This window comes from Tachypleus tridentatus, chromosome 4 (assembly GCF_004210375.1).
Source record: "Tachypleus tridentatus isolate NWPU-2018 chromosome 4, ASM421037v1, whole genome shotgun sequence".
NCBI classification, from domain to species: domain Eukaryota; kingdom Metazoa; phylum Arthropoda; class Merostomata; order Xiphosura; family Limulidae; genus Tachypleus; species Tachypleus tridentatus.
Window position 1 is genome coordinate 66517582 of NC_134828.1, and position 12736 is coordinate 66530317.

The 12736-nt window shown below is 30.9% G+C and overlaps 1 protein-coding gene across 1 annotated transcript in view; it reads right to left on the minus strand.

Annotated features, from left to right (window-relative positions):
- LOC143249339 (lysosomal dipeptide transporter MFSD1-like) overlaps positions 1 to 12736 on the minus strand; it is a 37260-nt gene that overhangs the window by 20104 nt on the left and 4420 nt on the right. Inside the window, exons 2-8 of the mRNA XM_076499005.1 lie at positions 12339 to 12439; positions 11737 to 11858; positions 8559 to 8614; positions 4490 to 4633; positions 4229 to 4387; positions 3747 to 3862; positions 1189 to 1289 (exon numbers count right to left, since the gene is read on the minus strand). Coding sequence (XP_076355120.1) covers positions 1189 to 1289; positions 3747 to 3862; positions 4229 to 4387; positions 4490 to 4633; positions 8559 to 8614; positions 11737 to 11858; positions 12339 to 12439 — 799 coding nt within the window. The remainder of the gene's footprint in view (positions 1 to 1188; positions 1290 to 3746; positions 3863 to 4228; positions 4388 to 4489; positions 4634 to 8558; positions 8615 to 11736; positions 11859 to 12338; positions 12440 to 12736) is intronic.

Consider the following 12736-nt stretch of genomic DNA (forward strand, 5'->3'; position numbering starts at 1 on the left):
CATTTTTTCAATGATTACATTTTTCCTATTATGACATATCAAATTCCATTTAATATAATAAACATTATACATTTCTGATAAAACTTCCAAAATTATTTCTGTATCATCATTTTACTATCTAGAACAGTAAAAGAAAGAAAAACAAACTAGCCTTTCATAACTGCTTTATCAGAAAAGAATGTAGCATTTTAATTTTCATGTAATTATTGATGAGTATAATAAAAAGCAAATTTCTTCTGTTATGAAGTGTTCATAACATTTGTACATACACAAGTTTTTACAAGGAAATATTACTTATAGTTTAAAACCAATACTGCTACTTTGTAAATTACATTTCGTATATGAATATGTTTTTAAAATGTTTTTGTAGACTGGCAGAACTATAGTCGGTAGTCATAAGATAAAGTGTTTCAAATAATAATACCTTATCTCAAGGATTATTTTTACACAGTAGAGAACTTTTCACTGAGACACCATTCGTCTTTCAAATCCACACATATGAAAATAATTCGTATACAAAAGGTTTTTAAATAGCAACATAAAAATAACTAGTATCACTCCTATTAGCCTTGTTGTTTTTTTTGCATCAGACTTAGCTAAAAGCTACACTTTCCAATGTGTAAGGTACAGAATAAATGAACACATATTGGCTTGAGGATAGTTGCAGTTATTAAAAATAATTAAATTGATCAGAACTTGTCCATTATACAGAAATAGAATAATAGTTAGACATTCACTAATGTTTGCATTATATGTTTTAGTTACGGGTAATCTTGTTCACATGTTAATATCCCAACTTGGTCAGTGATAATCCTGTGATGATTTATTTTGACATACTCATAAATACGTAAGGGTTAAAACATGTTTTTTAACAAATCCTTCAAGTCCTTTCCAGTATGCCTGATGCAAAAATAATTACAGTTAAGATATTCCATTAACTATACAGTAGCTATACATTTAATGAGAATGTTTTCAGAAATCATAAAACCTACATTTAGACCAGGTTTAACAATATATTGCAGAAGTTTAACACTGCAATACTTCCACACAATAAAGGTTTCTCAGCATGATTTTTTAAATTCTTATTTACAAAATTTAAACATAGAAAACACTAGAAAATTACATAGTTTTTATAACTGGTTATGTTACATACAAAATTCTTGTCTGCTAGGCAGTATGAAACCTCACCTTGCATCAGCAACAAAAGGAAAAACTCCATTGTAGAAAAACATAATTGTGATGGCCAAGAGCCAATAGGAAAGTGAGAAGAATCGAATATCTGTTATATGCTGAAATACAGACATTATACTGTCAGTTTGTCTGTCTCTAAAATATCAGTTTTTAATGAACTTCATCATGAATAAGATTTTTAATGAAACATAAGTAAAAAAGACAATAAAACATTTAATGCCAAAAATCTAAAATGCCTAGATGGGAAAAAACTGTACTATTGAGAAATGAGAAAATTCCAGGTTCAACATTTACAGGGATACAAAAGTATGCATATCACTAGCATTAACAACTGTAAGCCAGTGGTTATTCTGCAATTAACCTTATTATCACAGGTATCCTTTACTGCACGTCAGGAAGTTTCAGTGACTTACATTCAAAATTTTAAAAATCTACTTTTGTATATATTGTACTAATTAATATAGCATAAAATCGAAACTAATAATCCACATTTTTGATGGTATACAAGTTTAAGTTATTAATTCTATAAAGCAATATTTAAAAATATCCAGATTTTCCCCTAGTCTGTCACATGACATTTACTTCAGATATCCTCTCCTCTCTTTTTTATCCACCAACCATCCAAATAAGTATGAAATTAAACACAGAGTACTCACTATAAAATTGTCATCACTCAAAGTATAATTTTTTATAGTTTTCAATTTTGTTTGGTTACAGAGCTATTAAATACAAATTCAGAGCCCTCTTGCCACATTCTCTCTTTCAGGATTTATTAATAGTTCTCTCTTACATTTAATTCTATATAAGCTATAACTAAGAGAAAGAGACATTATTTTCATCCATCAAATGACATATCACACAACTGTTTTCAACAAAGCACTGCCAACTTCCTTGTCAGTACAAGATTGATCCCCACAGGAAAGCTAACAACTAGCTTGAATGAGTTTGTAATAGCTCTTGTCAAACAATTAAAAAACCATAAAATTTGAGAGTTAGGGGAAATTGTCTACTTTTTGCATGTTATTAGTCTATGTTCATTGGTGCATCATTTAAGTAAATATTAATTAGTCCATAACTACCATTGGTATAGAAAAAAAAAGTAGGGTTAAATATTCTTGACAATTAAGAGCAAGGAAAAAGAAGTTTCAGGTAATTATTTTTTATTTTTCATGTTTATTCTTTACTTATTTATTGTTATAAAAGTATGTAAAATGTAAAAATATAGATCTCTTTAGGTTAGTGAAGGTTAGAGTAGGTAAAATAAATAATAATAAAATAAAATACAAACAGCTCATGAGTAATGAAATTCGATAGTGCAATGTAACTTCCACATTCCCCAAGTAATTTACAACTTATAATGGCATGATTAGAAACTTTTTCTAAAGATCATAGAAATACCATATTAACACAACATTTACAGGTGTCAAAATTATCTTATCAAGGACTCCTACAAAGCTCTTACGAGGGCTGTTCAAAAAATACGCGGACTGTTTGAATTGCACGGCTCCAGTTGGTTCCAGGGAATCCTCTTGGTGTCGCTAGGTTCGCACAGATCAGCTGATTACGACGCCATTTCCTGATTGCAGATATCTTCATTTGTGTATTAGCTATGCGGTTTTAAGTGAAGTGTGATTTTTTCGTTTGGCGGATTTCAGAATGAATGACCTGAAGGAGCAACGACTTGCTGTGAAATTTTGTGTTAAACTTGGAAAATCTGCGACTGAAACTTTTGCTATGCTTAACACGACTTACGGTGATGTTGCTATGAAGCGTACAGCATGTTTCAAGTGGCATGAACGTTTTAAGGATGGTAGACAGTCCATTGAAGATGATGAGTGTCCTGGACGTCCTTCCACGTCAACTGACAACCCACACGTCGACAAAATCAACACCCTGGTGCGGGCAAATCGACATCTGACTGTCAGGGAGCTTGCTGAAGAGTGTGGGATATCAGTTGGATCTTGTTACGAGATTTTGACCGAAAACTTGAAGATGCACCTCGTTGCTGCGAACTTTGTGCCTCAGAACTCGTGAGTTTTTGGCCAAACACTCGATCACTGTTCTTCCCCACCCCCACCCCCCTACTCACTTGACCTTGCTCCTTGCAATTTTTTCTTGTTCCCCAAACTCAAAAGACCCTTGAAAGGAAGAAGATTTGAGACGATTCCCGAGATTAAGGCAAATGCGACGAAGGAGCTGGAGGACATTACAAAAGAAGCATACCAGGACTGTTTCAAAAAGTGGAAACACCGTTGGGATAAGTGTGTGCGTTGAGGAGGAGAGTACTTTGAAGGGGTCCCAGACCTGTAACTTCTAAATAAAGTACATTTTGTTTTATGACGTCAGTCCGCATATTTTTTGAACAGACCTCGTGTTTTACACATAACTACAAATGGACATCTCTAATTAGAAACAAAAAGTTTAAAATAATTTTATTTTACAGAAATTTAACCCACTATAGTATTTAAATATTAATCACAACAACCTAATATTTAAACTTACTAGAAATTACCATACATTTATAAATAACCAAAATAACGAGATTTACAACTTACCAATTTTTTCGATTCATGTGCCAAAACTGAACTTCGCCCTAGCTGATTAATTCCCATTATGTCTAAAAAACTGACAGCAATTCCAGATAAAAATCCAATAGCACATAACATAGCTCCTAAAAACAAGATGATCATACACAATTTCAAAACTGTTCAAGAAAGAAATGTTTGTGAAGAAACTTAATATAATTGGTAAATATATTCTTACCAGCAATAACAATACACAAAAAAGTAATTGGTGAGATTTTAGGCAACAAGAAATTAAAACTAAGAAACTGTTTATTCCAAAAGCAACAATAATGGAGGAAAATTCCTTCCAAGCTAAATTTTAGTAATAGACTATAAGATGAGTTGAAGCTATAATTGAGGAAATAAAACACTATATTAGTGTTTTACCGAGATAAACGTCTATTCAAGCTAATCTCAAAATAAATATTTTAGTGTAAAGTATTTAACCTGCAAATTATAAAGTATATAGATACCTGTCCAGAGAGTCCATGAAAGGCCAAACTCTGTATACATGTTTCCCGTGATGAAAAAATTCAGCACACTCCCTAGTCTTGAAAATGCCAGAGTAATGCTGAATGCCAAAGCAAGTTCCTTTCCTTTGAACCAGAAAGCTGTAATGCGGTTCTGGACAACTGAAAAAAATTCATTTTTTTTTCATGAAACTTCTTACACTATTCAAATAATTATTTCTAACAGAAGTTAAGAAATTTTGAAGCTGGATAAGTAGTTCTTACTTGTGAGTGAACCATTTCCTGCACCAAACAAAAGTCGACCAAGCAACATGACAGGCAGTAGCACTGATGTCCCAGGAAACATTGCTCCCAGAGCAAATATTGATGATCCCAGCACACAAAAGGATGAGAAAAGAAATACACCCACTAAAAAATAATATTGTCAAGTGAAATATTTACAAAATAATGTAAGTTAAACATAAATGTTTATGTACAATCCCTACTATAAAAAGTATCTTACTTTTTAAATGGATGGTGAAAGCTTAAGACAAAGCATACAAAGTGACAGCAGGTTCCCTCTGTCAGTGCATCCATCAAATTATCTTAATTACAACACAAAAAATATAAATTAATATAGTCTAAAAATAAATTACACAAGATAATTTTTGTTATCTGAAAAGAAGCCTTAATCTTAGTTTGTAGAGTCTAAACAAATAAAAGGTTACCATTACTAAACATACAAGTCCAAAAATAAAAAACGTTTTCAATGGTTATTTTTTCCTAGTCATTAAACTGGTTATTTAGCTTTCTTTTGACTGACTTCTGTCAACTATTTCTGAAAACTTTTTTTTTTTAATTTTGCACAAAACTACTGCTTTCCCTTATTTAAGATTGATAAACTAGAGGGAAGAGAGCTACATAAAACCACCCAATGCTAACTCTTAGACGACTCTTTTATCAACAACTAGTAGGATGAACTGTCACATTATATCACCTAATGAAAAGAAAAGATGAGCACATTTGTTGATGGAGTGTCAAGACCTCTGTTCTTAGATTGAGAGTCAAATGCCCAACAACCAGGCCATACAATGTTATTTCACTAATAAAACCCATTTTGACCATTTGTAGTAAATTGGTGAATTTATAACTGATTAAAAAGCTCTTCAGTAAAAATGGATTGCAAGATATTTAAGAACTGTAGTATGCTAGAAGAGGTATTTAATATAAATATTAATTATTAGAACTGGGAAACTAAACTGACTAGTGTCACATAAACGATTAACTGAAATTAAGGTTAAATTTATTCATACCAAAAATAATCAAATATTGACATCATGATTCCTTATTACTGCTGTTTTGATTTTTTTTATTCAACTTTCAAATGTATAATGCTCTTCTGAAGATGTTTACAGACATTATCACATTGTAAAATAATAAATTACACCAAACAGATTTATTCATTTAAGGTTTTAAGTTTAAGGCCAGAATTGCCTTGGGATTAGGGTAGTTATCTCATGAAAGCAAGAAGTTGGCAGCACCCATTGTAAAATCTTTACAATAAATAAGGTTGACTGTCACATTACATCACCTTTTAAGTAGCTTCACCATAACTCAGAAAATTTGTTCAGATTCACATATGTACCAACTGAACCCACAGGAAACACCATAATTGTTGTTTGTGTTTATTTTTGTTGACTAAATAACAACATAGCTTTAACTTAATATACTGCTTACTTATTACAGTTACAATGTTACTTGGAATATGGCTGATTTAACCCTGTTGGAACAGGTAGGTCAAAATTTGCATGTCATGGCCTTTTATAGAGTTACATTCAAAATTTAATAAAATTACTTTATTATCAATGTACATAGATAAACTTAGCATTGAAACAAAGTTAATAAATCAAATTTCAATACAAGTTTTAAGTTCTTAATTTCATTAGGAAATATTTAAAGTCCTCAATTTCTCTTAGTATGAGAATTATGACATTTGTTCTTTACATCTTCTCCCTTCTCTAATATATTCATTATTCCCACTCTGAAGTACAGAATTTAACCCTTTCCATATGGGTACCATTTCCATCCATGTCGTGAGATTTTGCTGAATTACATTTAAAATTTATTTAAACAATTTTTACTATCAATGTATGTTAATGAAATTAGTTTTATGTATAATTCAAGGTTTTAATTATCTACATTTTAATTGCTCTGTTTCGCAAGAAATTTTTAAAAATTTAAATTTTATTTTTGTTGACACCAACTGCATGAGTTAAAATATTTAACTCTGTCACCTGAATACTTCTTCACATACACTATACTTCTACATACAAACAAAACTAGTTAAAATACTCTGTTTACACATTCTCTTTTTAAATTCCTTATGATTAATTCTTCTCTACAATAGGAATATAATTCACTAAATTATGACATGATCTGTGCCAACCTTCTACACTTAGCCACCCTGTAGCATTTTGTAGCCACCCTGTATTTACCTGATGTACATGTTTATAACCAATCAAAACTACTCATTTTCAAATAATTTTTATTAATTTACAATTCTGTGATATTTCAAATTGCAGATATAAAGTCTACAAAACTTAATTTGTCTACAGCCTACAAGCAGAAAATTCAATCAGGGTTAACAAGTTTAAAATATTAGTAACAAGTGCAAAGACAACAAAATTTTAGTATCAATAAGTACCAGAGATCATTGTTTTTTATATATTTTTCATTTACTCTTCCATGTTTTAATTAAAAACTTAAATGTAAGACTTCATGAGCAAATAGTAACAACACATACATATAACAAACTGTAAGTTTAGTGTTACTGTAGGGGAAAAGTGGTGTTAAAAATATCTGCTTTTTTGCTCTTAAAAGTACTAAACTACTGTCCATGAAAACAGTACTGGCACCAGCAGTGAACCATTGCTTTTTGTTCAGCGAGTTTCTAAGTCTGTTGCAAAAATTAATAAAGAAATTCACAAACAAATCTTTAGTTAAAATACTTAATTAAAAAATCAGATTTTTTGCACACAAAAGCCTTATAATGTTTTCTACAAAATGTTGTGAAGATATGCATACATGATCAAAGGTTAGGGTACAACTAATATTAAAGTTAAGTTGGTAATTATGCTTCAGGCCCTTTGAGTATATTCTATAACCTGAGGGTTAGTGCTTGCCAAGTAGTAAACATTGTACTGTTTCTTTTTCTAGGAATGGAGTGATTTCATTTTCAAGAAATTATATGATATCTACCATATACTGTGACAAGAATCCGTACTAAATTTATCATACCTAAAAACAGTTATTTTTAATGAAGAATGAGATTTTAGTTTTAGCACAGTAGTACTGAAAGCATTTCTATGAAGAAACCAATGGAACAATATCAATCATATTTTGCAGCTAGTTATAGGTTTTGTACTAAGTTTCATATACATTTTTATATATAACAAATTACAGAAGTAACTTAATCTTACATTGCTCTACCTGAAAATATCAACCACATTAAATTATGAGTGATTTGAACATGTCTTTATAAAAAAAACAAAAGTTAATAAGAGGGATAAAGTCTCATACAAAAATAATAAATTAGTTCAGTGCAATCAAATTAATAAGCCTCACAATAAATCAATCGGGTAGTTCTATTAACTGCCTAGTTATAGTAATTATACTAAAACAATAGCAATCAGAGAGATTCCATACCTTTTCCCACCTCTCCTTTTTGAGACTGCATGTGTTTATGTTGTATAATGTCAAATTTTACCTTTGAAAACCCAGAAAAACTTTTTCAGATCCAGATCTTTTCTTGTAGTGCTATGAGAAATCTTAATCTTAATGTGTCCACTGTACAAATGTGTACAAATCTGATTACACTTTATTAAGTTATTAACCCAAACCATGAAAATGCCCAATCTCCATTATAAAAAATGCTTCAAAGAATCCAAAACTGGACCAAATCTTGGGAGAAATGTTTCATACTGCCTTCCCATCTTGTGTGAAACTTTCATGTATATCAGTTTATTAGTTTTCAAGATATGCATGTGGAAAAGCAGACAGACAGACATGGATCCAATTGCAAAGTCCTGGCCTCCCCTCCAGGGAAGAGGATAATTAACAAAATCAGTTTTTACTCAGTTTGTGAAATTTCTTTAAAACATTAAAATAACCAAACATAAATTTATTCTCTGTACTTTTATTACTGTTAAACACTGGTGAAGAGTACTGAGTTATTAATCTAATTTGCATATACTTTGATGATTAAACTGAACTGGTAAGATTTTGAATTATAAAACTTAAAAAAAATTATTTATTTTTTATTGATGGAGAATAAATTATTAATGAAGTAACTTACATCTGTTTCCTAATTTATCCACCAGAAATCCTGCTGCAATCACAACGATAGCATTCCTAGATCAAGAAATTAGCTTTATTTTAATTTTGTTCTATATTTATATATTTAAAAAACTACCCTAATAAATTTACATTTTTATTATGACTATAAAAATAATTACAAAATATCTGCAAGTGCAAAAAAAAAGGAATATGATATTCATATTAGGAATATGAATCCACATCATGCTTCCTTTCAGTGTAGTATTGTCATGCATTCCAATGACCAAGTTACATAAACAAGACAAAACATTCACAGTTTAACTTGCACTTATGTTTCAAGCTATGTTCACTAATGCAGTCTCAAGATCCATGGCTCAATTGAAGTCAAATATCTTCTGCTATAAAACAGATCTTACACTAACAAACAAATTTTTTTAATTATCACAAGTCCTAATTTTCTATTAACCCTTTCTTTGTGTTGGGACATATGACATTATGCATGTTTGTGATATAACGAGACATTGAAATATGATATATATGACAATATTTTATAAGATGATACATGACACAACTTATTTATAAACAATATAAAAGCTACACAACAATAAAGGTGTCAAGCATGTTTTAATTTTTTGTCTGCCACAGTTAATCATCTGTAACTCTTAAAAGAAAAGGTTGATGTTTGTAATATTATAGTTGCACATTGTTTATCCAAGAATGCAACATATGCACTGTATAGCATTGAAATTTATAGCCCTTTGATGCTTCACAGATCAGCCATGTTGAAATATTTTGGGCTTGACAAAACTTAGAAACAATAAGGCCACACCTCCTTGCAGGAAGTGTACAGAAAACTTGTGAAAGGAACTGTCATATTACACCACATTTCTGCAGAATGCAGCTCAAAACAGCCCAGTTAAACTTTGCTGAGAAGCACCAAACATGGGATGTAGGAAAGTGGACAAAGGTTTTGTTCTCTGATGAGAAAATATTTAACCTGGATAGTCCAGATGGCTTCCAACGTTACTGGCACGATAAGGATATCCCACTAGACACATTTTCTACATGACGCAGTGGAGGAGGTTCCATCATGATGTGGGGTGGTTTCTCCTTCCATGGAACAATGGAGCTTCAGGTTATACAGGGGCATCAAACAGCAGCTGGCTACATTGGCATGTTGGAGAGAGCATCCTTATTGACTGAAGGCCCTCGCTTGTGTGGAAATGACTGGATCTTTCAGCAGGATAATGCTGCAATCCACAATGCCCACAGGACAAAGGACTTTTTCATAGCAAATAACGTGATTCTTTTGGACCATCCAGCGTGTTCGCACAAACTGAACCACATTGAAAGGGTTTGGGGATGGATGGCAAGGGAAGTCTATAGAAACAGATATCAATTCCAAACAGTGCATGATCTTTGTAAAGCCATCTTCACCACGCCAAAGCGAATGTTTGCAGTTATTCGCAATGACAGCTGTGCAACTCACTACTGATACCTCTTGTTGGGCATTTCCTACCCTGTTTAGGACTTCTTTTTGGTATGGTCTTAAACTTTTGACCAGCTAGTATTTAGGCTAATTTCATAATGTTCACATTCTCCTTATTAAATGCTAAAAAAGATTTTTATTTTTATTTTCCCTTTTCTTATTTTCATCTTTCGAAGCTCTACTCAAATAAGTGGTTGAGTCTAACAATGCAAAATGCACATTTTTTCTTTATGCTCATTGGCTTTAAGATTTTGGCCAGCAGTGTATGTAAATCAAATGTTAGCATTTGACGTAAAATGTACAAGTGTGTGGAAAAAAATAAAGATTGGAAAATTAAGTTAAAAATTTCTTTAGTGTAAATAAAAATAATAATAATAATGGGGTCCTTTGCCCAATGGGTACATATCAGTGACACTTAAATTTGATAATTTATTATTTTTCACAACTTTGATTCTTGTGAAGATCATGTTCATAGATGTAAGAATATATGGTAAAGGCTGATTAGAATATTTCAATGGGATTCATAAATATTTCAAAATTGTATGGATATATTTGCACACAGTAACACACCTGAATTGAAAGGTTTTTTTCAAATAAACATATGATCAGGGGATACTTTAAAAAATTATAACTCAAAACGTAGGTTGAACACCATCCTGAGATGTAAGAATATATGGTGAAAAGGCTGAATAACTGGTGACATGGTCAAACTGTGGCCTAAAGCAGGGCTATTTTTAGCTAAATTATAAAAAGTTGCATGCAACTAAATATTTTTACAGGAGATCTAACAGACTTTTAATTACAACAATTGCTGATTTATCAACTGATATGTTATAGGAAATCTGGAAACAAAATTCAGTTTTGTATCATATTAAGTCTTAAAGCTATGGCTTATTAAATAAACCAATGTTTTTTACGATTTTGGGTTTTCAGGTGATTTTAATGCCTCGCTACACAAATCCTAAGAGAGATAAACTTGGTTTGAGACCATTTTTTAATTCTGTGAGATTAATTCTATCAGTGTAGCAAATTTCAGCCTTCTACCACCATTACTTTTGCAGCTTTAAGCAGCCAAAGTTGCCCAAAAAAGAATTTGCCCAAAATAACAAAAAATTAATTAAATTTTACAGGGCTATAAATCAGAAACTATTAAAGATATTGATCTAATCTTTGGCAATTTTTCATTTTTTGAGTAGATGAGCATATGTGAATTTTTTCAAGGCATTATGAGGGGTCACCTGGAAAATTTTCCAAAATCTGAAAATGACATGGAATGACCCACAGGAATCAGTTAATTCAAATAAAGAGTAGATAGAAGATGTGGCATACATAAAAACTCTTTGCATACAGATGGCAGCACTGAATGAGAATAGCTATTTATGTGAGTGAAAATAAAGTAATATATCACAATATGATGTTAGAAACAATTATACATGGAATCATAATCAACTTGTTTTAGTAGTCATGAAACTGTAGTAAAAATAGCATTATAATAAAATTATCAAAAACATTTTCACACAGGGAATAAGCACTGCTGCCACAGTGAATAGGTTACTGTTGTTGATTGACCCATTTTTTTCAATCTTATGGCTAATCTAAAACCATGATAAAAATTAATCATTATAACATTAAAAACTTCAGGTTATATCTATATATTCAGTCTGGAAACCAATAAAAACTGAAATAACTGCATTCTAATTTCACTTACGTCCATGCATAAATAGCATAGAGTAAATTGTACTCATCTGGATTCATCCCTAGACAGTCTACACAGCAGGTAGTGTTGGTGCTGTTTACATCTGTATTATTGTCTTTTTCACATGTGAAATTCTGTAACATATTTATTTGGTGCAGCTTAATAAAAAATATTGAAATATCACAAAACATCAAATTACAAAAAATAACTACTTCACTTTTTAAGCCTAAATAAAATAACTAAGTATACTCATACACGAACAAGTTTTCAAAGAATTGGATGTTTGTCAAGCAATGAACATTATAATGACTTTCATGGTATGGAAAAATATATTTTATTACACAAGTGAACTTCCTGGAAAATAATTGCATAGCACTATCACTAAAACAGACAAAAATACTGTAGGAAATATTTGAGTTTAATTTAATAGATTTATGCATTACATAAAAATAGAAGTTTCTCATATACTTTGTATCTTTTTATCATTAACTACCAAATAATTAATCATATGTTTAGAAACTGAATTATAAATGTGCCAGACAGTACTTTCAGATCTTAGCTGAATAATAAACAAGGTAATGAGTTAATAATTTTTCAAACTTCATAGACCTTACCCCTTGAAACTGAGACTGGAGAACACTGGGCATATCAAAACAAAAATAGGATCCAAACGTCAATAAGCAGTTGAAGAAGAGTACAATGAACCTAAAGTGTGCTGCACAGAAAAAACATGCATTTTAATTACTGAATACACTTATAAATTAAAATATATATATTTTACACAATCTGGTAACATGCATTACAACTACTGAATTTTGAAACAACTTAATAATTTAATTCATTGTGTAAGAGCCAAAAGTGACAATCTAATCTACACCACAAACCTTTCAACACCTTACTGTTCTTATGCCATTAGAAATGACTGAATATACACATTTAAAATTTAAAACACATGTGATGATTATAAGTTAAAAATTGAAAATGCAGCAGAATAAATACACAGGAAGGAGCA